General features: G+C 38.3%; 2 protein-coding genes across 2 annotated transcripts; both read right to left on the bottom strand.

Moving 5' to 3' along the window:
• Window positions 1-855: 855 nt before the first annotated feature.
• On the bottom strand, window positions 856-23,303 carry LOC106137883 (uncharacterized). The gene is made up of 16 exons (XM_060949224.1): window positions 23,272-23,303; window positions 19,551-20,143; window positions 19,291-19,427; window positions 18,885-19,102; window positions 18,380-18,593; window positions 17,764-18,020; window positions 17,095-17,294; window positions 16,914-16,986; window positions 13,531-13,666; window positions 12,667-12,892; window positions 6,533-6,689; window positions 5,499-5,645; window positions 3,924-4,074; window positions 2,391-2,557; window positions 1,654-1,842; window positions 856-1,033 (listed from the first exon to the last, which is right to left on the bottom strand). The coding sequence occupies exons 1-16, from the start codon at window positions 23,301-23,303 to the stop codon at window positions 874-876; spliced, it is 3,057 nt and encodes a 1,018-aa protein (XP_060805207.1). The 3' UTR covers window positions 856-873.
• LOC106137885 (uncharacterized) lies at window positions 14,444-16,886 on the bottom strand. Its single transcript, XM_013338821.2, has 2 exons — window positions 16,149-16,886; window positions 14,444-15,855 (listed from the first exon to the last, which is right to left on the bottom strand). Exons 1-2 carry the CDS (start codon window positions 16,509-16,511, stop codon window positions 15,463-15,465), a joined length of 756 nt encoding a protein of 251 aa, XP_013194275.1. The 5' UTR covers window positions 16,512-16,886; the 3' UTR covers window positions 14,444-15,462.
• Window positions 23,304-25,215: the final 1,912 nt, after the last annotated feature.

Genomic DNA, 25,215 nt, shown 5'->3' with positions numbered 1-25,215 from the left:
CGAATTTACATGCCTTAATATAGACAAAGCTATGTTGACAAAATGGTGAATTTGCTATTTGAGTTTGGTACGAGAAACTTAAGTTCGATACGAGAAACCCAAACTTTAACATTTCTCATGATATATAATATTTTGTTTTGATGACATCATCATTAAAAACTATTCATAAAATTAATCAATATGTTGTGAATGTGAATCGTAGAAGTATTGAAGTGGGAGCCGCGCTAAATTCGTAAACGGTAATTAAGGTCGAAAACTCGAACCGCATTTAACGCTATTTCTAAACAGATCCTGAATAAAGTACTATTTAATTTCCCTTGTCCAATAATACCTACACGCAGACAGCTTTTTTAAGTAATCCGCAATAATCTTAAAGTTCATGTGAAAAATTCACAACCCCCTTTGCACTTCGTTGAATCAGCTTCATATTAACTATTTGCTATTTCTGAAGATATGCTGATGTCTATTTAGGCACGAAAGGCGAATTTCTAGCGAGAAAAAGCTACGAACTCTTCAGCGTGTGACCAATAGGCTATAGTTAGGTATAGTACATATAATGTTACAAGTAAAAATTACTCAGATCTCGGTAAATTAAATTTAAAAAAAGTGGAAAGTGTTCCATGCTTAACTCAATCATTTATTGCACTCCATAAGTTTCCATGGTGACAAAAAAAATATATATGAAACAGATATGGGCCCCGCCGGGCACTAAAGTCGCGCAGAATAGAGGAGCTAGCGCGCAAAATATTTTAAAGATTTGTACTTTTAATTTCGAGTTTAAATTAGTTTAGTAGTTTAGGGAAAAAAGGCGTAAATATTACTCCAAATCAGGCCACTGGTCACAGCCGGCATAAGCGAACGGCATCACCCTCGCTAGGACCTGGCATACTTGAGCGCCATGTTGAGAGGCTTCTCCTCCTTCAGCGAGTCCTTGAGCACGAGGTCCGAGGTGGTGAAGGGCGGCGGCGCGGGGGGCTCGGGCTCCGACATCGACGGCTCCTCTTCGTACTTGAACGATTCGGTGATGGATGGACTGGAGCGAGAAATGACGTTGAATTGAATTTTTGTAGTTTGAAAAGATAATTTAATTGCTCTCAGTGTTATGTTCTCAATCGCTCAACTTAATTTTTGAGTTAATTATGTGTTAGACTTAGTACCAGCCTTTTCAAGACCATTGGCTCTGTCTACCCCGCGAGGTATATAGACGTACGTATGTGTATGTTAGTATCCCAAAACATACGTCTCGAACTTACTTTGAGGCTAACTCAATGTGTATCAATTGTCCCGTATATATTTACATACATACATACATAAACTCACGCCTCTTTCCCGGAGGGGTAGGCAGAGACTACCTCTTTCCACTTGCCATGAATGCCACTGTTAGATGGTTAATTTATTAACAATTTATCTGAAAAAATATGCAATGATCGTGGCAAGTAAAAAATGTACTCTCTGCCGAGAAAAAGGCGTGATTTTTTGTATGTCATCTATTCGGGAGGTTATTTACTAACCAACCATCATCCTCCTGGCGAGAAACTTCGGTTCACCATAATTCTGAACAAAGCGAGTCAGGTTTTTACACGAAGCGACTCCCGTCTGACCTCCGCAACCTTTGCGGAAGAACCTTCTTCATATTGGATCGTATTCACTCACCGATATCTCCTAGTGTTGACTGGAGACAGGCAAGCCAGGTGTTTGAGCAGCGTGTGCTTGGTGGGCGGCTCGCTGAGCTTGCTGGGCGGCAGGTCCACGCAGAACGGGTTGCGGTTGTCTCCCAAGAACGTGGTCACTTGGTTCTCGATCTTCAGTAGGAGTAGGAGAACGTCTTCCAAGTCCGCCTCGCTGGGAAATGTAGATATTGCTAAATTACAATGCATAAATTAAAATTTTTCATAGTAATTTTTTTTCAACCTTGTAGAGGAACTGTGCGAAGGAAATCCTTCTTTATCTTAAGAGGGGGAATGGAGAAAAATATATACGGGACAAATTACATAGATTGAGTTAACATAGAAGTAAGTTCAGACTTGAATTTGACTGGTTAAGTATTGTGAAAACCTACCTCGTAGAGTAAAGAAACTGGGCAAAGTGTATGTAAGATACGCATCCTTCCTTGTAATGATGGCTCTGTCTACCTTGCATGCGCTGTAGGTATAGATGTCCGTTTCTCAGTAGCTCATATACATAATTATGAGTTACCGAGAAATAAAGGAAAATTATTTTTATGAGAAATCTATCTCGCAGAGTAGAGGAACTGCACAAAGTGTATCTTCTTCTTCATCTTTCCTCCTTATCTTCGCTGACTGTATAGATGTCTGTTTCTCGGTAGTAAATACTTACATTATAATGAGTTACCGAGAAATAAAAAAAAAATAATATTGTGAGAAACCTACCTCGCGGAGTAGAGAAACTGGGCAAAGTGTATATTAGATACGCATCCCTCCTTATCCTCGCTGTCGGTATAGAGGTCCGTTTCTCGGTAGTACATGTACAGGAAGTCGTTCAGCTGTTTCGCGATCACCGCGCATCTGTCCTTGTCGCACATCTTCGGCGGCGGACCCTAGAAAACATTTCGAGATTTATTCTTAGTATATTGATCGATCTTAGAATGTTCGGCATATAAGTTGGAACAAAATGTCGGATTTTTTTCGCCAGCCAAAGAGTGTGTAATACATCTTTATTCTTCCTCTTAGCTTTAATTTTGGTTGCATCCTCACCACTCTGGTGAGAAGCCCGGGTATGCCTTTGACCGTGGATCCTGGATTGGGTGAGACAGGTTTTATCACAAAGCGACTCCCATCTGACCATCATGTATAAAATAATAATTAATCTTGATTATTGGTTGTAAACGTACTCAGCGAATAGTTTCAAAATTATGATCTGATATGGAAAAATAAAATTTAAACTTCAAAATCACAAGAATACAACTATCATTACATAAGTTGTAACTTTACGGCTGAAGGCATGAAGAAAAGAATAATTGTTTAAGCTACTTAACTAAAAAACAAGCTTAACTATTGGAAAAAAAAACAACATTCAAAGACAAAACATGATAATATAGATATCATTCACTTTTGATTAACTATACCAATCACTAGCGAAATTAACTATTGAAATAATGCAACTACAATTAATTACAATAACAAAACACATACAACCTACAAAAAAAAACAATTAAAAACACAAGTACTTATATACACACATCACCTTCTAGTGTATTTATTAATAAATAAATAAAAAATGTACCTATACCAAGCATTCGTGCAGTAAAGCTGTTTGTGCAGGCTTGTTGGATATTGGACCTCTTTTTGAATGATGAAAAGGTATAAAAGTACTCGACATTGGCGAAGTGATTCGGTATAAATTAGATTTTTGATTCTTGTTTAATAAGAAGAGTTTGTCGATAAATAAGGACGACCTTAATTCTTACTAAGTACAAACAAGTAGGCTCTCTCATCATAGTTTGGTCCGTAAAAGCGATAAATATATATATATACAAATTTATTTTTTAGTTACATACATCCATATAGTCACGTCTATATCCCTTGCGGGATAGATAGAGCCAACAGCCTTGAAAAGACTAACAGGTCACGTTCAGCCGTTTGGCTATATTTAAGAAGATTATAAGTTATTCGTTTATTAGTTAAAAGCCCGTTAAAGCCGTTATTCGGTTCAAAGATGTCACTAACATTTTAAGTTACATATGAAATGACGAAATTTACGCTCAGCTGCTTATCTAAAACCACCCCGCCTTGATAATTCCCAAATCAGACACTCAATATCGAAAACACCAATATCTCCATTATAGACGCTATAACCAAAACACTTATAACAATCCCTTTCACAATAACCGATGCGCGCGCGCCGGTATCCAACAAGAAGTGCACAGAGTCATGCACGCCAAGCGCCCCAAGCGTCACCTTTACATTGTAAGGCATGCGCAGAGTGGAGCACGCGCGGCGCAGGAACTTCAGCACCAACGCGGCGTGGCTGACCGCCAGCTCGTTGGCGGGAGACGAGATCCGCTTCAGAACGTAGGTGAGAAACAGGCCGAATGCGCGACGACCTTCGCCCATACTGAAAATAAATAAATAAATATAAATATATACGGGACAAATTACACTGATTGAGTTAGTCTCGAAGTAAGTTCGAAACTTGTGTTACGAGATACTAACTCAACGATACTATATTTTATAATAAATAATTATATAGATAAATATCCAAGACCCAGGCCAATCAGAAAAAGTTCTTTTCTCATCATGCCCTGGCTGGGATTCGAATCCGGGACCTCCGGTGTCACAGACAAGCGTACTACCGCTGAGCCACAGAGGCCGTCAAATATATATATATATATATATATAATGCTTCATAATAATATAATAATGCTTTATTATTTACCCCCCTCTCCTTCTGTTTGTCCTCTGTTTTTCATCTATATCTTTGTACAGTTGTAGTATTGATATGCTTTGGGAGCTGGATTCCGATGTTCCTCTTGCAACGATGTTAATTCAGGATTCAGTTTAATCTATGCTGTTCCCAAGATATGATAGAACAAATATAGCAATAATCAATAGTGTTAAAGTGTCAAAAACCCCACTGACCATTTTTGCGCTGAAGGCAGATACGATTGTCTATGGAACTAAAATTAGCGTAGCGAGTTAAACGACATTCCACATTATGAAAATTCACATACATAGCAAAATAAGATTCTTAAAATACTTCGCCGATGTCAATATCTCTTAAGCACATTACACACAATGAAACTCAAAATTTGTTTTGACCACATTGTTCGTGTCCAGGTGTTGCTAATACTTCTGATTGCTGGAGCTATTGGAGTCACTGTTCCTACTTCATAATGTAATCCAAAGATGACACACATCTCTCACAGTAACCAATGCCACTCACGTGAGTCTCATGCCGTCCAGCAGCTGCCGTTTGACCAGGTCCTTGGCGCGCCTCGTGTCCAGGTGTTGCTGGTACTTCTGATTGCTGGAGCTATTGATAATGTTATCTAATGATGACACCCATCTCTCACAGCAACCAATGCCACTCACGTGAGTCTCATGCCGTCCAGCAGCTGCCGTTTGACCAGGTCCTTGGCGCGCCTCGTGTCCAGGTGTTGCTGATACTTCTGGTTGCTGGAGCTATTGATAATGTAATCCAAAGATGACACACATCTCTCACAGCAACCAATGCCACTCACGTGAGTCTCATGCCGTCCAGCAGCTGCCGTTTGACCAGGTCCTTGGCGCGCCTCGTGTCCAGGTGTTGCTGGTACTTCTGAATGCTGGAGCTATTGATAATGTTATCTAATGATGACACCCATCTCTCACAGCAACCAATGCCACTCACGTGAGTCTCATGCCGTCCAGCAGCTGCCGTTTGACCAGGTCCTTGGCGCGCCTCGTGTCCAGGTGTTGCTGATACTTCTGGTTGCTGGAGCTATTGATAATGTAATCCAAAGATGACACACATCTCTCACAGCAACCAATGCCACTCACGTGAGTCTCATGCCGTCCAGCAGCTGCCGTTTGACCAGGTCCTTGGCGCGCCTCGTGTCCAGGTGTTGCTGGTTGGCCGACACCGGCTGCTCCAGACTGATTGCTGGAGCGGTCGATGTCACTGTTACCGCTTCGTAGCGTTTTAACCTGGCAGAAAATACATACATATATAAAATCCCGCCTTTTTCCCGGAGGGGTAGGCAGAGACTACATCTTTCCACTTGCCACGATCTCTGAAAATACTGTTGGTAAAAAGCAAGATGACATATTTCTTTGCGTTTGTTTGAATGCGCTTATATCAGGAACTACTGAAATTATTTGTGTGTTGAATAGACCATTTATCGAGGAAGGCTTTAGGCTATATTTCATTACGCTGCAACTATTAGGAGCGAAGAAATAATGGAGAATGTGAAAAAAAAACGGGGGAAAATTATTCATCCTTGAGAGCTTCCGTTGCGTACGCTGCGAAAACGGTTCAAGATACCAAAAATATATGAACAAAAGAATAATTCCTCTTGTAATAATCTAAAAAATCGTCCAAGACAGTATATTATGTCTATCGTTTAAGACGAACTCACTAGAACCGTTTTTATGGTAATCAAAATTTATAAAGGCGAGGAGGCTTTTCGCAAAAATAAATGATACCCAAAAAAACCTAACTATTCCACGCGGACAGAGTAGCGGGCACAGCTACATAATACAAACATACATATGGTCACGTCTATATCCCTTGCGGGCCAACAAGGGCAGGGACAGGGCCAACAGTCTTATAAAGACTGAATGGCCACGTTCAGCTATTTGGCTTAATGATAGAATTGTGAGATTCAATTAGTGACAGGTTGCTAGCCCATCGCCTAGAAAAAGAATCCCAAGTTTGTAAGCCTATCCCTTAGTCGCCTTTTACGACATCCATGGGAAAGATACGGAGTGGTCCTTTTCTGTAAATTCTTTTTTGTAATGGTGCCGGGAACCACACGGCAGGCTACTACATAGTTATAAATACATATAGATACGCCTGCTCAAGAAAAACTGACCTCTGCGGCGCGTCGGTGACGCTGGTCGCTACCAGCGCGTTCTGGAAGTGGGGCAGCACGTGCGAGTGTATCAGCAGATTGTAATTGTGCTGAACGACGTTGTACGGCGCGTTGTTGTTTAGGGACGTCGAGCAGACCGGCACGCCGCAAACAGGGTCTGTGTCATATTAGTGTCAATGTCATTGTCAAGAGACTAACAGTTTGTAACGGCCATACAAGATGTGGTGAACAGTTAACGAAATAAAATTCAGTCATTCAACTTCACTCATCTAACACGGTTGTTTTACTTACTACCTATAAATGACTCATAACTCGATAGCCACCTAAACACTTACATTGGTGACCCCGATTAGTTTTGTAACATAGTAACACGTTCCGCGATTTTAACTTGTGATTTAATTTTCTTTGTTATCTTCGTGTCACGATAATTATACTGCACAACCTGTCAGCCTTCCTTAAGGGACTCTCACTGACTTCGTTCCAAGAGGCATATATCCATCGCGCAACATGAATACGAGTGGAAATTGCACCCCCGGAACTCCTGGATGCGGAGCGCCGAGCACCAGCAATGTCAACACAGAAATTGCAGCCTTCGGCATATCGTCAAAGATACCAGATTTTTGGGTCGAGATGCCCAGAGTTTGGTTTGCTCAGTTCGAGGCGATAATGGCTCCTCAGAAGCAAGGTGATGAAGCTAAGTATGCTATGGTGCTGTCAAAAATTGGCAAAGAAGTTGTCAGGCAGATAACCGACATCATAACGGCACCTCCCGAAAAGAAGAAATACGAGGCTGTCAAGGAAAGATTGCTGTCTGTTTATGAAGAGTCGGAAGAACGTCAATTTCAAAAGTTGGTCGGTGAAATGGAGTTAGGCGACCAAAAACCATCTTCCCTGTTGAGGCGTATGAGGGAATTAGCACGCAATAGTCAAGTAAGTGATAAGACTCTACACAGTCTATGGCTATCAAGACTCCCTGATCACGTGCGAGCCGTATTAATGGTAAGTCAAGATCAGAAACTTGATAATCTTGCCATTATTGCAGATAAAATATTAGAAGGAAGGTCAGCTGAAGTATCGGAAGTGTCGAGCGGGCAACCACAACTTATGATAGAAATATTAAATCAAATGAGTAAGTTAACCATGGAGATAGCAGCCTTGAAGTCAAACTCATTTCAAAATAACTACGGACGTCGCAATTTCAATAGAAACCGAAGTTCGGAGCGCTCAAGATCCCGTTCGAGACCTAGAATAACACCCGATAGCCCCAATTGGTTATGTAAATATCACCTGCGTTACAGAAATAGAGCCCGAAACTGTGTAAAACCATGCAACTGGAAGAGGCCGTCGGAAAACTAAATACAGCGTTGACAGAGGCGGTCGTCAGCGCTATTACACCATCAAACCGCCTATGCGTTATCGACAGAAAAAGTGGATACCGTTTTTTAGTGGATACAGGTGCCAACATCTCCGCAATCCCGAAAAGAGGGAATAAACTGAAAACTGATAACACATATAAAATATACGCCGCAAACGGCACCGTAATACAAACATATGGTGACAAAACGCTGACTCTAGATTTGAATATGAGACGACCGTACAGGTGGACTTTCATCGTTGCTGACATTACGCAACCAATATTAGGCGCCGATTTTTTAGAAAAACATAATATTTTGGTGGATCTTCGAAACAAACGCCTGATAGATGGCACGACTGGACTTCAGAGGGACGCAAAATTCATGAAGTCAAGCACGCCTACACTGCGGACCATCAAATTAACAGAAGAGTATGAAGACATTTTGGTTGATTATCCAAGTATTTTGAGACCTCTCGACGCTTTATCACAACCAAAACACAACGTTGTTCATCAAATTATTACCGATGGACACCCAGTTTACTCAAAATCCAGGCCATTACCAGCTGATAAATACTTAAGGGTGAAAAAAGAAATTGAGCAGATGTTAGAAACTGGTATATGTAGACCCTCCAAGAGCCCGTGGGCCAGCCCCTTACACGTCACTACGAAGAAAAACGGCGAGTTGCGGCTTTGTGGCGATTATAGGAAACTAAACGCAATCACGGTACCGGATAGATACCCTATCCCGAGAGTATTAGATTTCACGTACCTATTACCAGGAACCAGCATATATTCTAAAATAGATTTAAAAAGAGCCTACAATCAAATACCAGTTCAGGATGTCGAAAAAACCGCCGTAATCACGCCATTTGGCCTATTTGAGTTCCCTAGAATGCCATTTGGTTTACGCAACGCAGGACAAACCTTCGTCAGATTCCTGAATCAAGTTTTAGCGGGATTGGACTTCATTTTCATATATATCGACGATATACTTGTGGCTTCATCGTCGACTGAAAGTCATCGACAACACCTCCGCGAAGTATTCAGAAGGTTGGATGAACATGGCATTGCAATAAATCGAGACAAATGCGTGTTGGGTCAGTCGCAAGTAGAATTTTTGGGCTATTTGATTACGCAAGATGGTATCAAGCCGTTACCTGAGAAGGTCGAAGCAATAAATAAATATCCAACTCCGAGTACCGTGCAGGAATTACGTCGATTTTTAGGTATGATCAATTTCTACCGAAATAACATACCACAAGCAGCTAAATACCAAGCTCAACTAAACAAGTATCTGGTTCGGTCCAAGAAAAACGACAAGACACAAATCCAATGGACCCCGGAGGCACTAGAAGCATTCGATCAATGTAAAGCAAGTCTAAGCGACGCGGTTACATTGACGTCACCGACGACACACTCCCCGCTATCGCTCATGACAGATGCGTCACAAACGTGCGTCGGCGCTGTTCTCCAACAATATGAAAATGACATTTGGAAACCGCTATCATTTTTTTCAAAAGGTTTAAGCGAGACTCAATCAAAGTACAGTACATACGATCGCGAATTACTGGCAATTTACATGGCAATAACACATTTTCAACCTTATGTAGAAGGAAGAGAGCTAATAATATACACAGATCACAAGCCACTATGTTATGCCTTCACTACTAAACAAAACGGTGTAAATAAAAAGGAATCCCCAAGGCGATTACGTCATCTCGAGTTCATTGCACAGTTCACAACAGACATACGTCACCTCGCCGGTAACCTGAACCCGGTAGCCGATGCATTATCACGAGTCGAACAAATAGATTGTCCTTCACCTGTGGATTGGAGTGAGATAGCAGATACTCAAAACAATGATTACGAACTCAAACAGCTGTTGCATAAAAGCAATCTTAATTGGAAGAAAATACATTTATTCGGGAATAAATACTTGTATTGTGAAAATTCTAAAAATCAATTGAGACCATATGTGCCGAATTCACTTCGAAAACAAGTATTCGACACTATGCATAACATCACTCACCCCGGAGTGCGATTATCGAAGAAAATGGTATCACAACATTACTTTTGGCCACGAATGAATACACACATCGGAAATTGGGCGAGAGCTTGCGAATCATGCCAGAAAAGTAAAATATATAGACACAACTCATCGCCAATTGGAAGTTTTTCGGCAACAGCGCGTTTAGATCACGTGCACATAGACATCGTCGGACCATTGCCGGAATCGAACGGCAATAGATATATTGTTTCAATGATAGACAGGGCTACAAGATGGCCAGAAGCTGTACCGGTAGCAGAGATAACGGCGAAGACAGTAGCGGAAGTTTTTGTTAACACCTGGATAGCAAGGTTCGGATGTCCAAACGCAATAACATCAGATCAAGGACGACAATTCGAGTCAGATTTATTCAATGTTTTGACTAAACTACTCGGCATTAAAAAAATCAGGACTACTAGTTACCATCCACAATCAAACGGTTTGGTCGAGCGTTGGCATAGGTCGATGAAAACCGCATTAGTTGCGCGAGGAAACACGACAAACTGGTCAAAAGAACTACCTTTAGTACTTTTAGGATTACGAGCAGCCTTACGGTTGAAAGAAAATATTAGCCCGGCACAAATGCTATACGGAACTAACATACGACTTCCTGGAACATTCATGAACCCTAAAACTCAAATTTCATCGCCAGAAACGTTTACACAGTCCCTACAGGATTCGATGGCAAAGATAAGCCCTTTCAATGAAAATCACCACAACACCACCCACAGAACATTTGTTCACCCCGATATGAAAAACTGTGAATATGTCTACGTTAGAACGGATGCTGTGAGGAAACCGCTCACACCACCTTATGAAGGCCCATACAAAGTCATAGAGAAAAACGAAAAATATTTCATAATTCAATTACCGAAGAAAACTTCAACAGTATCTATAGACAGATTAAAACCTGCATATATTTTTGTCGAAGAAAAGGTGAATGAACCTTTAGAGCACTTAAAAAGTGACCAGAGGCACAACGAATCTGATAAATCAGCGGAAAATAGCGAAGACAAGGTAACCAGAACGAGGTCAGGCCGCATCATACGCCCAGTCATACGATTTGCTATAGATCACAGTCAGCAAAAACGAATGAGCAAATAAGTATTACATGATTAATTGTAGCGACATAACGAAACAATTTTTTCACGCATTTCACACACCATTCAAGTTATCGTCCCAAAAATTGCGATCTTCGGAAATATGGGCAATTGGGGTGGCAAGGAAGAAATCGTGGTGGCCCAAACAGCCGCCGGGTCAGGTGGAACCAACAGCGCAACAAACACCGACATCGCGATTGGCGGACTCTTCATCGTCGTCGCCGTCATTGTGTTGTGGTATCTATACAAGAGGTGCAGAGGGAGGTTCTACAACAAAGTGTTCAGGCACATCGATAACAGACAAGTCCAGACTCAAGCCCCGATACCAATGGTACCCAGACAGTGCTGTAACAATGGAACACACGGACCCCAGAACGTATAAGAATGACAGCGAAAAGTGAAAAACGCAAATAGTGAAAGTGTAATAAATAATAAAATGTGAAATTCGGACAATTTATATATATATATTTTTTGTTTCTTTTTGTTGTTGTCAGTATGTATTGCATTTGTATATATTTTTGTTTTAAAAAAAAAAAAAGGGGGGACTATTGTGGTGAACAGTTAACGAAATAAAATTCAGTCATTCAACTTCACTCATCTAACACGGTTGTTTTACTTACTACCTATAAATGACTCATAACTCGATAGCCACCTAAACACTTACAAAGACAATAAATCAGTTTGGGATTGCGTCATCATGCAAGCGAAGCTCGAATGTGTTTTATTTATAAATATCCTAAATAATCATAAATTCCTATATGAAACAGGGTCTGAGCGAGACAGGACAGGACAACTGTTAAAGATTTTCTACAAGACAATTTGTAATTGTGCTGAACGACGTTGTACGGCGCGTTGTTGTTTAGGGACGTCGAGCAGACCGGCACGCCGCAAACAGGGTCTGAGCGAGACAGGACAGGACAACTGTTAAAGATTTTCTACAAGACAATTGTAATTGTGCTGAACGACGTTGTACGGCGCGTTGTTGTTTAGGGACGTCGAGCAGACCGGCACGCCGCAAACAGGGTCTGAGCGAGACAGGACACTATTGTTTTCTCACTCTTGTTTTCAGCTAATCTTTTTGAGCTGATATCGCATTCGATGTTTGTTTGTTTGTAATATCTTTATTGTATAGTTTATATAGGTAGTAACAAGATAGTAAGTACATAGTTGGTTATAAAACAAATCACTTGCAATGGCGGATTTATCCCATGAAGGGATCCCTTCCAGTCAACCGGCAAACAATAAAGGAACTAAATAATTAAGTAAAAAGTGGCAAGTCACTGTGTTCGATATTGTGAAAAGTTTGAGTAATTAACTTCACTAAGTCTCTCGTACATTGGGTATCCAGCTCATACAGTCACTACTATATGTATGCCGGATAGACAGAGCCTACGGTCTCGAAAAGATTGAAAGGCCACGTTCAGCTGTAAGGCTTCGTGATGTTATTGAGATCCATATAGTGACAGGTTGCTAGCCCATCGCCTGCAAGTGGAATCCCAAGTTAATAAGCCTATCCCTTAGTCGCCTTTTATGAAATCCACGGAGTGGTTGTATTCTTAAGTGCAGGAAACCACACAGCACGGTAGCCAAATCAACAGCTAGATACCTTCACAAAACTACAAAACAAACTCACCCAAATACTGAGAATACTTCTGCCAAGAGTTCTGACTGGGGAATATCCTGACGAAGCCGCCTCGTCTCGCGTACTGGGCTCTCACGGCCCTCACCAGCCTCATCTCCTCCCCGGTCAAAGCGGCCCCGTTGGCCCCCACGGGCGCCGGCCCGGTCTGCCCCGCCGACCCGCCCCCGTTAGGCTTGCGGGTCAGGCACACGTTCTCAGCCGAGTGGACGCGTCGGCACTGCCGAGGGAATAGTTATTTATTTATTATTTATTGTAACAATTACAATTTGTAAAGTACAATAGGCGGACTTCGTGTTAATTATAAGCATTTACTGATGAAGAGATAGATTTCTAATTTTGGATTTATTCTTTCATACATCAAATCTCTCAGATACTTGTGAATAAAAGAATAAGCCAAGTCCCGTTTTCCAACAAAACTCAACAATCAACACTGCAGCATTTTCATCGGACGTCAATTTACAAATATAGATTCACATACATACATACATATGATCACGTCTTTATCCCTTACGGGGTAGACAGAGCCAAGTCTTGAAAAGACTGATAGGCCACGTTCAGCTATTTGGCTTAATGATAGAACTGAGATTCAACTAGTGACGGGATGCTAGCCCATCGCCTAAAAGAAGAATCCCAAGTTTATAAGCCTATCCCTTAGTCGCCTTTTACGACATCCATGGGATCGAGATGGAGTGGTCCTATTCTTTTTTTTTTATTGGTGCCGGGAACCACACGTCACTATATAGATTCACATTAAATCTAAATCGTGGACGAATGCACATTGTCTAAATTAAAAAAATGTTGAATGAATGTAAAACTAATTAAGTATTTCAATGCTCTCTAGACATGACGACTCACCGCCCCGATGCGCATCTTGAGCGAGTTGTTGACCGCCTCCATCTTGGTGGGCACGGCGGGCATCCCCACCAGCGTCAGCGTGTCCGCCAGCAATGCCGACTTCACCCGTGCGTCTAGTGGACTCTCGCACGCTAGGCTGTTGGTATTTATTTAGATTTATGTAATGATATAAAGGACATGTAACTTCACACGGCATCGGTGGAAGGTAGGATTACTAAATCTATCGGAAATTAAAAATTTTAATGGCATTATGTTACCTAAATCTTGAACTTTAGGTTAATTTTTATAATGTCGAAACGACGGGTAGAATTCTCCGGCTCATTACAATAGGATCACGCTTACTTTGCCCGAGGACATCGTAGGAAACTCGTGAATCTCAGCTTTATTAGTTTTCGATAAGGCTGGGTTGGGCACCGCTACCGTTGAGGTAAGAACGCTGGTGCATCAAGAAATGTTAAGGCTTCGTGAAACGACTTTTTTTATTTATTTATCAAGGTAGGACAGATACAGACAGATTACAAAATTGCATTATCATCCTTAGGAAATGTACATATAGTGTAAAATGTCCAACTTTATTGTACACAGCATGATCATGTAAAATGAGTCATTAACAGAACAAGAACTCAAAAAACAAGACATTAAATAACTTTTTTTATTTCCTGGATTGTGGGCATACGATGGTTCCTACCCAGGACACGATCGGGACCAACGCCGTTAGGATGATAATGGAATATGGTGTAACTTTATTTATTTATTTAAACTTTATTGCATAAAATACAAATTTATAGCACAATTAGCGGACTTAATACTAAAAGCATTATCATTAGCATTACCACTCAACCATCAACATTATCTAAATTAATTCATAAGTTATGGTAAAAATAAAATTACATACTGTACATAGAAATTACGCTTTATTTGCAATATGCAGTAGCTTATCTACAGATTTCTGAATATCAATAAACTTAAAATATATCCATCTACATATAATTAAAAATTATAACTTAGTAACGTAAAACATCTGTCCTTAAAGTATGTTAAGCCGTGAATGGTCCAAAGTTAAAATAAAAGTTATTGGAACATTTTCTCCTTTTTATAATAATGGCTAAATGCAAGCAAGTTTAGTAATGCCAATATTAACCTGTAATACTGTTTTTATTGGCCAAAGACCTTAGATATAAATCCTGATCTTTATACAATTAAGTTAGTATGCCATTACAGAAGGAAATCTTTAGAAATGCCCCAAAGTAATGACAAATTTATACATAGGTATTGTTCCTATATTAAACAGCAGTTATAAATATTGCATACAAAAATTCCCAACCCATAACATGCCAATAGTAAAAAAAGTTGGCCAATCTTTTTGTAAAAGACATAAATTTGAAAAATAAAAAAATATTTTGACCAGCTTCTTATCTATCTATCTTTAAAATTGGGGTGCATTTGTCAACCAACTTGGAAAATGAATTTAATTTATAACCCCGTTTAACCATGTCAGTAAATAGAAATTGGTTAATTTGATTACAAATGAAGTAATAATAATAAATGAAAAAAAAGCACCAAAGATTGTTGTTTCTTGATTGCTCTTTAATAAAAGCTATAATATTATAAATACTATGATTTAACAGTAGCCAGTAGGAATGTCTTATGCAATAATATCTATGAGTATGTAATATTTAAAAAATAATTAGTTTAATAATTAATTTATACAATTAATAGGCAGAGTTGACACTGTTCTGATAGATGCTGTCCTGTCATTAATCCCGTGATTGGTGTCAACAGAAAACAATAGTTATTTTCTGATCCCTGGGAGAACGTGAATAACTTGGGAGGCAAAAAAGTTATTCTACCACTGTTACTTGGCATTTAAAATGCTACACCACATTATCAGATCTTGTCTTTCAACTGGTCAGTAAAATTACACCAAAACTCTCAATCTTTAGAGCAACTTTGACTTGTAGCATTGATCCTCTCATTCGATACAAGATTCTGTATTTCCACTTGTAAACGTAATGCCGATACTAACGGTAGCTGCTTCAATTGCTCCGCTATGCTCATTGCAAACAGCTGGAATTCATCCAAATCGTTTATGCCAGTGGTCTGAGAAGACATGCCTTGTTCTAATCTCTTGATCTTTTCTAATAACGTGTTTATTTTGTCCTTAGACACGGTAGCTTGCTTTTTCTTAGGTGGACTGTAGCTGCTGACTTCTTCAAAGTGGATTTCTGCTTTGCTTTCGTAATTGTCATTGTCTGGTTCTGGACTTTGTGTGTGTGGACTGTCAAAGTACTCATCGGTAGATGATTCATTGACGTTATCCGAACTCTGAAATCAAAATAATTTTTTTTCATTCTACCTACAAAAATCGCATATCAAAAAATATTTATGAAAATATCATTTTAATTTAAAAGACATATATTGTGCCAAATTCAATTTGCACAATTTTGATGTTGCATAATCCCTACGGAAATTGGCTAAACTATAGTATTTTTTTAACCCAGCAATTTTTTTCTTTCACCAATATTACAGACATCATAGTTACAAAATAAAGAGTTTAAACAAGTTTTGCAAAGCTATTTGAATTAAATGTTGTCTATTCAGTTACAAGTGTTACTTACCACATTTGAAGACTCCTCTTTTACGTTCTTCGTCTTTTCACTGTTTACGATTTCGCTAAAAGTATCGAACCAAACCAAACGAGGGATATAAACATGACCATCTTTCTGACAATTTTGTACCTTCTTCACAACTTGATGGTATGTCGACCGCAAGTTTTTTATCTTTGTTTTAACATCATACACTGTTAATCCAGGGATTTCAAGCTCCTGTATCATTAGTTTAAGTGCCGACAGCCTCGCGTGACGGTTTTTATAATGTTTATCGTTGATATCCCATAAGCATCTGGATTGCTTGTACATATTTACAAAAGCGACTGTTTCCTCCTCCCTCCATCTGTGTGCCATTTTGTTTTTATATTTCATTAATCTTCTTTTTTCTCCTTTATTTGCAATGAACGCAAATTTGTTGACAAATTATTTAGTTTAATAAAACACAACAATGTTCTTGGCTTACAATTCCTATTGATTTATTTTTGACAGTGACAAATGATGGAGATTCTATTGTTTGACATTTGTAGAGATGTAGCAATGGTTCGTACGCTAAATCGAGAATCAACAATCCTTATTCAGATAACGATGACCTATTCAGTATACACTTTTTCTATTACTACAAACCCGCAAATATGGCTTAACTTATAGGTACTTATAATCTTTAATAAATATTGCTGCCAAACTAAAAAATAAGCTGCCTGTCTTTCTTCTGGCAGTAGTGGCAAAAGTATTTTGATTTTCATACATTCCTGATTTTCTCAAAACCTTACTCACCTTGGTGATAAATTTATTTCCAGCAACCAGGGTTTCAGCATCTCATCTATTAAAATATCGTAGCCGAACAATTCTGTCAACAAAATTGGATAATTATTTCCTGTAATTCGGCAACTTACATACACCTTAAGGTTAAAAAAAAAACAAACAACAAAGCGTAGAAAAATGGTATAATACAAACCGAAACAATTGAAGAAGTTTGGAACGAAAACTCGCGCGGCAGCTGTGATGGTTTGTGCTGAAGAGAGTATGGACTTGACCACAAGGTCTTCTATCGCCGCCATGAGGGCTGTGGTGTTCCTGCCCTGCTTGCGAAGATGACGAAGTAATGCCGATAATGTCCATTTGTGGCCGATGTTACCTGCGTTCGGGTCGTCACATCTGTTGCGAAAAATTATTCAAGTAGGTTATGTACGAAAATGGAAAATTTGTGCATATTCACATATAATTATTTTTTTAAAATATAAGCTGTTTGCAGTTGTATTTCTGGAGGTAGTATTAATGTGGCCTTAAAATTGTTTCGTCTGGATATGCTTACACACAGTGACATTTAATAAAACAGTGCCAATGATTTTACTATATACATAAAATCTCGCCTCTTTGCCGGAGATGTAGGCAGAGACTACATCTTTCCACGATCCCTGCATAATTATTCCGCTTCATGCAAATTCATAATTCTCCTCATGCAATTTCGTGGGTTTCGAGTACTCTTGGTCTAACCTTTTGCCAAAACGATGACGATTTTTATTAGATATTACTATTATCATAACATAGATTAAAATAATGTCTTTAACATAATTAGTACAAAAAATTAAGGGCAAAACGTAAAATATAAGAAATAACGACTAACTTGATATAATCTGTGTGATATTTGTTGATGCTGTAATTGCAGAGATGCATGCACGGGTTCCATAAGTTCTTGTTGGTCTTATCATATTTCACTGTGGCAAACCTCACCAGACCCTCCTCGAAAAGATATATAAGAAGAGGGTCAATGGAAGTCATGCACACGTACAATCGAAGATCACATTTGTGACCCCCAATTAGTAATGGTTTGTCGATGTATTTTGCGACTACCACGTTCTCGCCTTTAGGTATTTGTTCTGGCTGAAAACAATGACAAATGTTAAACCACATAGTTTGACATTAAGAAACAAGTAACACATATAACTCCGATCAATCATGCCAATGGCGTAGTAATAAAAGTTTATTACGGAACGACACAAGGATTGAACCTGTTCAAAATCTTAAAAGTTAATTTGAATACCATTATTTAAATTAAATACATAACAAAATATACAAACAAAAAATTCATTGGGTCACACTTCATAGGAAAAGGAAGAACATTCAGCCTGTTTGTCTTGATAATTTTTTTAAAAAGTGATGAGTTATTTTTTTAATATTTGTAGTTGCAATAAGGTAGGATATAAGGATACAAGAGAGAGAAACAAGCCACAATTACTTACTGTATTGACAATATAAATCCCTCTGCCTCTGCTCGAAGCAGCGGGTTTCACGATCCACGGCCCTTTAGTACGATAATGTGTGGAACACAATTCTTTATATTCAGCAGGCATTAGGAACGTCGTGGGTACAAAATCGAAATGTTTCAAGCCGCGAAAATATTGCATCTTCTCTATGTTCTTGAACAGTTTGTCTTTGCGAGTCAACTCGTATGATCTGTTGATTATTTATTTTGTTAGCCTTTGGTATTATAAATTATAGAAATCTATACTTGAGATTAGCATCAGATAGCGATATTTAATGACTTGTGCTACAGTCAGAATCAAAAGAGTACATGCTGCTAAATACACTACAGCAATTTTATCTAAATTGAGCAAAAGTTTAATTACAATTAGGCTACACATTGTGTAAAAAGAGATAGAAAAACACGCACCTGAAGAATAGTCTACTTCCGACGTAGTGAGATAAAAGCATACACATAAAATAATACATACAGATTTAAAATACCTTGGAAAATGGTTAACTCTTTGGTACGGTGCTAACGCCCTCAAAACATCAGGTTTCGGGTGTAGACCCGACCAGAGCAGATTGAAGTCTTTGGATTCAGGTGAAGCCTCCTGTAACCCATGGGCCTGGAGCAGCCGGTGGAGGAGCTTCGTCTCAGTGTTTACTAGTTTGTATGTGACCTTCAGGATGCGCGCAGGCATGTGCGAACTGTCTAATACCTGGTGGAAGGTTTCGTTCAATTGGTACAGTCGCTTTCCCTTGTGTGTCATAGGTTATACTTTTCAGAGGTTACGCATTAAGATGAGAGAAAGTGATGTAGCAAATAGTAGTAATGGAATAATCGCATCTAGACTTTTTTAATCTAGCATTTAGTTTCACAAACAAGAATTGCATAAAAAAAACAGACCTTGACACTATCGACTTCCTTCACCAGTAAGTGCTCGGAGTCATCACTGTCTAAAACTGGCGACGGCGGCCGATTACTGGAGTTCTTTTTCTTGTTTTTACTTTTACTTTTTTTGGTTTTCTTCTCTTCTTTCTGGTCTAGAACAATGCGTGTTTTGTAGAAAATACTCATTGTTTATTTAGTATTAAAAATTAAAGTATTCAAGACAATAAGTTATTAGTATTTTTTTATATAAAAACTTTATCGTGTATTTTACTCACCTTTTAGAGGAGGCGGTGGATCTTCTGGAGGTTTGATATTTGCAGTAGTGTTTTCAATATTCAAATGCTTTTTCAACGTAATCTTGCTAAGGTCATTAAGTACATCTTCTATATCTCTCTTATGCTCTGCCGGCTCATGTCCTTGTTCCTCAACCACTTCTGTTTCAGGCATTTCTGCATCACTAACATGTCTAACTACATAGGCTTGAGTAGAAAATTTATTGCCATTGCCAAAAGTTTCCATAACATCGTGCATAATCGTCTTTGGTCTATAACTAAAGGAATGAGGTTCAGCTACTAATCTCTTTGCCATATTCTTTGCCTTGTTCAGCAGTATTGTTGTACCAGTATTATTTCCTATAGTTTTTGTTGTAGACTCCATTGATGGAGTCCTAGACGCTAAGACACATGATCGGAAGACCAGAACAGCAGCTTTGGAGCCAATGGGCCCACCCGACACCCAGTCAGAAAGTGCGCCTTCATTTTCTTTATCCTTGCTGTCATCTTCATTCTTTCTCATGCTGTCTCTCTCTGGCGTGACTGTCTGAAGGCCCGATGTAGACGGATTTGGATTTTCTGGTGATACATGTGGACTGAAAATTGAATTCAGTATTAGTTTCAATACTCCAAAAGAATGTGACTTGTAATTTAAGTGAGACGTGAAGTATTGTGTGAAAAAAATGTATTTAGATGTGTTATAGATATTATAAAATACGTACTACACGTATTTTTATGCAAAGAAATAACTACATTAATAAAACAGGATATAAATAGCAAAATATGCAATCACATGCTTAGCTTATATCGTATATTGCAAGCAGTTAATGTAACGATCAGTTATGATCAAAGCATACAATTAAAAAGGAAATCAAAACTAATCTTTCTAAAACCTTTTATTTAAATTGTATTGCCCAATTTCCTACGTTCTCATATAGCAAAGTCGCGCAGTTCTTAACATGAAATAAAGATAATGCATAGGAGTAATAGACATTTCTAAATCGATTCAACTCGATAAGATACATCACTAGACGTCAATGAACCGCGAAATCTGTGTCAATCAAAATCAACGGGTGGTCGTCGTGTTTGTAAAATAAGTTTTATGAATAGGAAACCTTGCAGCGTAAACATTGGAACCGCATGTTGGTCAACATATGCTCGGTGATCAGTCAATAGAACGATTGTGGCCATGTAAGGCCGTGGCCGGCGCCATGTGTACCTTATTGTGTCATTGCGTTAGCGATATGGTTACGTTGAGTCCTCGTATCACACAGAACTGTAATATTTGTAGCTGCACTATTTGTTGGAAATAGGTGCGGTGTCAGAAGGATGATTTTGGTAACAGATGTTGTGTATAACGTGTCAAATTAATAAATAAATATATACGGGACAGATTACACAAATTGATTTAGCCTCGAAGTAATTTCAAGACTTGTGTTACGAGATACTAACTCAACAATATAATATTTAATAATAAATAATTATATAGATAAACATCCAAGACCCAGGCCAATCAGAGCAAGTCGGTTCTCATCATGCCCTGACCGGAATTCGAACCCGGGACATCCGGTGTCACAGAGAAGCGTACTACCGCTGCTCCATAGAGGCTGCCAAAAATAAATAAATGCCAAAGAGTTTCGAGAGTGTGTCAGCGCAGCGTTGAAAACCACTCACTAGGGATTCGATAATCTTATCAGGCTAGGTAACCCACGAGGGTAGATGAAAAGTGGTGGAAGCAGCACATCCAATATTAAATTTTTGGAAGCGAGATTTTATTAAAACTTCCCTTTAAAATCTCCAAGTTTAGCTGGAGGACGCGGTTAAAAATATCAAATTTAAGTGGTTCGTACAATAAAGGCGAAAAATTACATCCACAGATATCTGAACATTGTATATTTTGTAATGTCATTGAAAGAGTTTAATTGCGAACGGTGTAATAGTCAGCCGAGTCGACAAGGCAAGACGTACTCAAGCGTAAAAATGTTACGAACAAACTTTTTGTACACTATGATTGCAGTAATTTGTATGGTACTTATATTGCTTGGGTAATAAGTATAGATTTATCAAGGACAGATTAAAACTGACCAAGTACGTGTAGCACCAAGTACCTACCATAGTCTATTTTTAAAAACTTTCGATGTTTAATGGTATTTTTTTTTATTTGTCCGAGTATCTTTAGTGGATGGATCTTTATACAACCAATTAATTTGGAGCACGTAGGATGATAGAAGGCATTACACTCCATAGATTTTAGGGGTTCATTACACCCACGGCGTGGGCGGATTGCGCAATTACAATTTCACATGCGCAGTGTCAGCTGTCGTTGTTACCTTATTTGTGGGTTAGAAAAATATAATAGATCCGGTGATTGTGACGAAAGAAATGTTATATCAGAATTAGAATTAAAAATTCTGCGGTTATACGTTAAGATTGGTGTCTGGGTATGAGATTGTCTGTATTTTATTCGAAGTATGATAAACGCGAATAACTATTCTAAAAGACTAATCAAATGCGATATTTGATGTCTTACATATTGAAGTAAGTTGTTAAGAATCATCTTACAAATTGAATGAGAGCAAAGCCACCCGGGAATAATTAATAGTTATAAAATAAGACCTAAGTATATTCACGTGAACGAAACCATGATTATAAAATAAAAATTATATAGGAGCCACTTTTTCTAAAACAAAATTATACTGGAGCTTGTGTATCTACCATAAATAAATAAAGAAACCACACAAGTGGCCTTCGCCTATTAATGGTAAAAGTTACAAAAAGGTTGTTTGTTAAAGCCTTTTATGATTTTATAGCACTTGGTGGCGCGAAACGTAGGTTTTAGTCACGCACCACGTAGAACTTGGTTGGTGCTTCAGAACTTTTTATTTCACTTATGAAAAAAGAAGAAATTTTAGGAATATGTATAATATTCGTAGTTAATATAAATTTTAACATATTAAAAAAATCCGGTCATGAGCGTGTCGGGCCACGCGCATTGTAGGGTTCCGAAGTTGCGAATGCCAACTTTGACTTCACTCTCACAAATGTCATAGGACGGCGCCGCGATCGTAAACACGCTCCTATTCAATTAGGTGTTAGTGTACGTATAATTACGTATAAAAAGTATTAGTATTACTATATAAAATATAATTAGGTATTGGTAAAATTTATATAAGTAACTGTTTCTCTTTTAACTTAAAGTAATTCGTAAATTTATATTTAAGTACTTGTTTTACGTAACTACCAACTGTCAACTAATTTTCTATACATTTTATATGTTGGTCGCCTATTACTTATTAGTTTTTGAAAATATAATGAGAATATTGAGTACGATACGTTACTTAATTTCTACTAATCCTAATGAAGTTAATGATTTGTTTAGTTTTTATAATCTATTTATGTACATAACTTCTAAATGCAAAGGGAAAGCATGTCATACAATCCATTATAAATTATAAATAAAAAATATTTTTGTTTGTATTGAATAAACTCTAGAAATTCTCACGAGAACGGGAAAAACGAAAAAACATGAGCAGATCTGCGACTTACAGCAATTAATATATATGTATATATATTTTTATACTTATAAAAATTATTTACAATTACCATATATCAAGGCAAAAATGGCTAGAATCCACAGCCCTCAACCATAAAAAAAGTCGAAACTCGCACACAATGGTTGCGAAAATAAAAAAGAAATAACATTCTAATTTCAAAATCGGCTTACCCGCCAGCTGAGCGATCGCGGCTGTGACCCATAGTACGCGTAGCCGAAATGTTATTGTTCCATACAATATTACCAACAGGAGAGTATCCGTAGCAACGTATCGCGAGACACGTATCGATTGGGTCTTTACGAGCACGTGTCGAAGGGCCGCGGAGGCCGAGGGCAGAGAGGCTAGTGTTTTTTTTAACCACCATTAATAATGAAGTGCAAAAAGATCAATAGCGGACCGTAGGAACAGATTGTCATCGATTCAACGAATTAATTGTAAAAAACTGAACTATTTCTCTATCGTATGGGGATATCATATCATCCATCACTTTAAACTGAGTTTAACAGAAATTCCTGAGCAATTTTCGCATATAACCCTATTATGGGATTAAAAGCAATAGGAAGTGCTTCCATATAACTGTTTGCGATATAGAAATTACACTTTACTGGATAACGTATTACGTATGTACTACGATTTGTACAGATTAGTGAAAAGGATTTAAATAAATAAAATAAATAAATAAATATATACCGGACAAATTACACAGATTGAGTTAGCCTCGAAGTAAGTTCGAGACTTGTATTACGAGATACTAACTCAACGATACTATATTTTATAATAAATACTTATATAGATAAACATCCAAGACCCAGGCCAATCAGAGAAAGTTCGTTCCTCATCATGCCCAGGCCGGGATTCGAACCCGGGACCTTCGGTGTCACAGACAAGCGCACTACCACTGCGCCACAAAGGCCGTCATTTAAAAATTACAAAGACTGCATCAATCATGTATTATTACATTATCATGGTGTTTGCCTGACATCCCGAGATTCAGACATGACCCTCTACTTTCTCTGCCTAAATCTAGCACAGAGTTTATTTATTATATTTTTTTTATTTAAAAGTGTCCCTTAGTATTTAGTTTGTGCTTTTCGTACCTATATTAGTATTTCGGATTTAATAATGATGATGTTTAAATACTTTGTTAGAACATAGCTTTTGATTGGAGCTTTTTTTTTATTTTCCGCTCCAGCTTATCACGTTGCGAACACCCCACAATTTCGTGCTGGCAAATAGAAAATGCAAGCTATTGTGACTATTTCGATGGTTGATGCCATCGACAAGGCATTGATTTCTTTACGAGTTGCGTTTCCACCTGCAATATGGGGCACCGCTTCATTTCCGACTATTTGCAATATTAAATGCATTTCATTTGCATGATTTAATAGCGTCCTTCAATAAACTTTTATCGAATGAACCCCTATTAGGAATTGCTAGCTGTAATTAAAATTACAATATTTTATTCAAACATTTTATGCGCGATGACAATGTATTTAGTTACAGTTTTATTTATTCGAGTCTTTATATATTATAAACTAGCGGTGCCCGCGACTTCGTCCACGTGGAATAGTTATTTCTTTGCCCCTTATAGTTGCAGCGTGATGTTATATAGGTAGCCTAAAGCCTTCCTCGATAAATTCAACGCAGACCAAGAATTATTCAATTCGAACCAGTTCCTGAGATTAGCGCGTTCAAAGAAACACTCTTTAGCTTTATAATATTAGTATAGATATCAAATTAGTCTTGGATATCAAGGATAGCGGGTAACAAGAGGGCATTAGTTTATAAAAAGTACTGTATTTAGGTATGTAGTCTTCATCTACGATGAACTTTCATTCTTTCTCTACAGATAGGTACCTACTATAACAAAAATTCGATCTTCGTGTACGTATGTCCATTTATCCGTTAAATGAATTGAACTAGTTAGATAACGCATGGCACGTAATGTGAAAGTGTTGAAAATGCAATGGAAATGTAGCATAACGCCGTCACGCTATGGAACTGACAGCTGATTTTTACCCTCGATGGTTTTATTTTTCAAGGCTGTGCAATTATAAACATAAAAGTCATAAATGATTGAAATGGACCAAGGAAATTAATTGCACAAATTTGAA

Source organism: Amyelois transitella, chromosome 18, assembly GCF_032362555.1.
Source record: "Amyelois transitella isolate CPQ chromosome 18, ilAmyTran1.1, whole genome shotgun sequence".
NCBI lineage: Eukaryota > Metazoa > Arthropoda > Insecta > Lepidoptera > Pyralidae > Amyelois > Amyelois transitella.
This window is presented reverse-complemented; position numbering and strand designations above follow the sequence as displayed.

Excerpts from the sequence above, each read along its gene's own strand:
- LOC106137885 (XM_013338821.2), bottom strand. The coding sequence starts at position 16,511 with ATGAAATATAAAAACAAAATGGCACACAGATGGAGGGAGGAGGAAACA. Across the intron at positions 15,856-16,148 it reads AAGAGGAGTCTTCAAATGTG|AGTTCGGATAACGTCAATGA; the intron begins GTAAGTAACACT and ends TTTTGATTTCAG.
- LOC106137883 (XM_060949224.1), bottom strand. The coding sequence starts at position 23,303 with ATGGGTCACAGCCGCGATCGCTCAGCTGGCGG. Across the intron at positions 19,428-19,550 it reads TCCACCGCCTCCTCTAAAAG|ACCAGAAAGAAGAGAAGAAA; the intron begins GTGAGTAAAATA and ends GCATTGTTCTAG. Across the intron at positions 1,843-2,390 it reads CAGTTTCTCTACTCCGCGAG|CGAGGCGGACTTGGAAGACG; the intron begins GTAGGTTTCTCA and ends TACATTTCCCAG.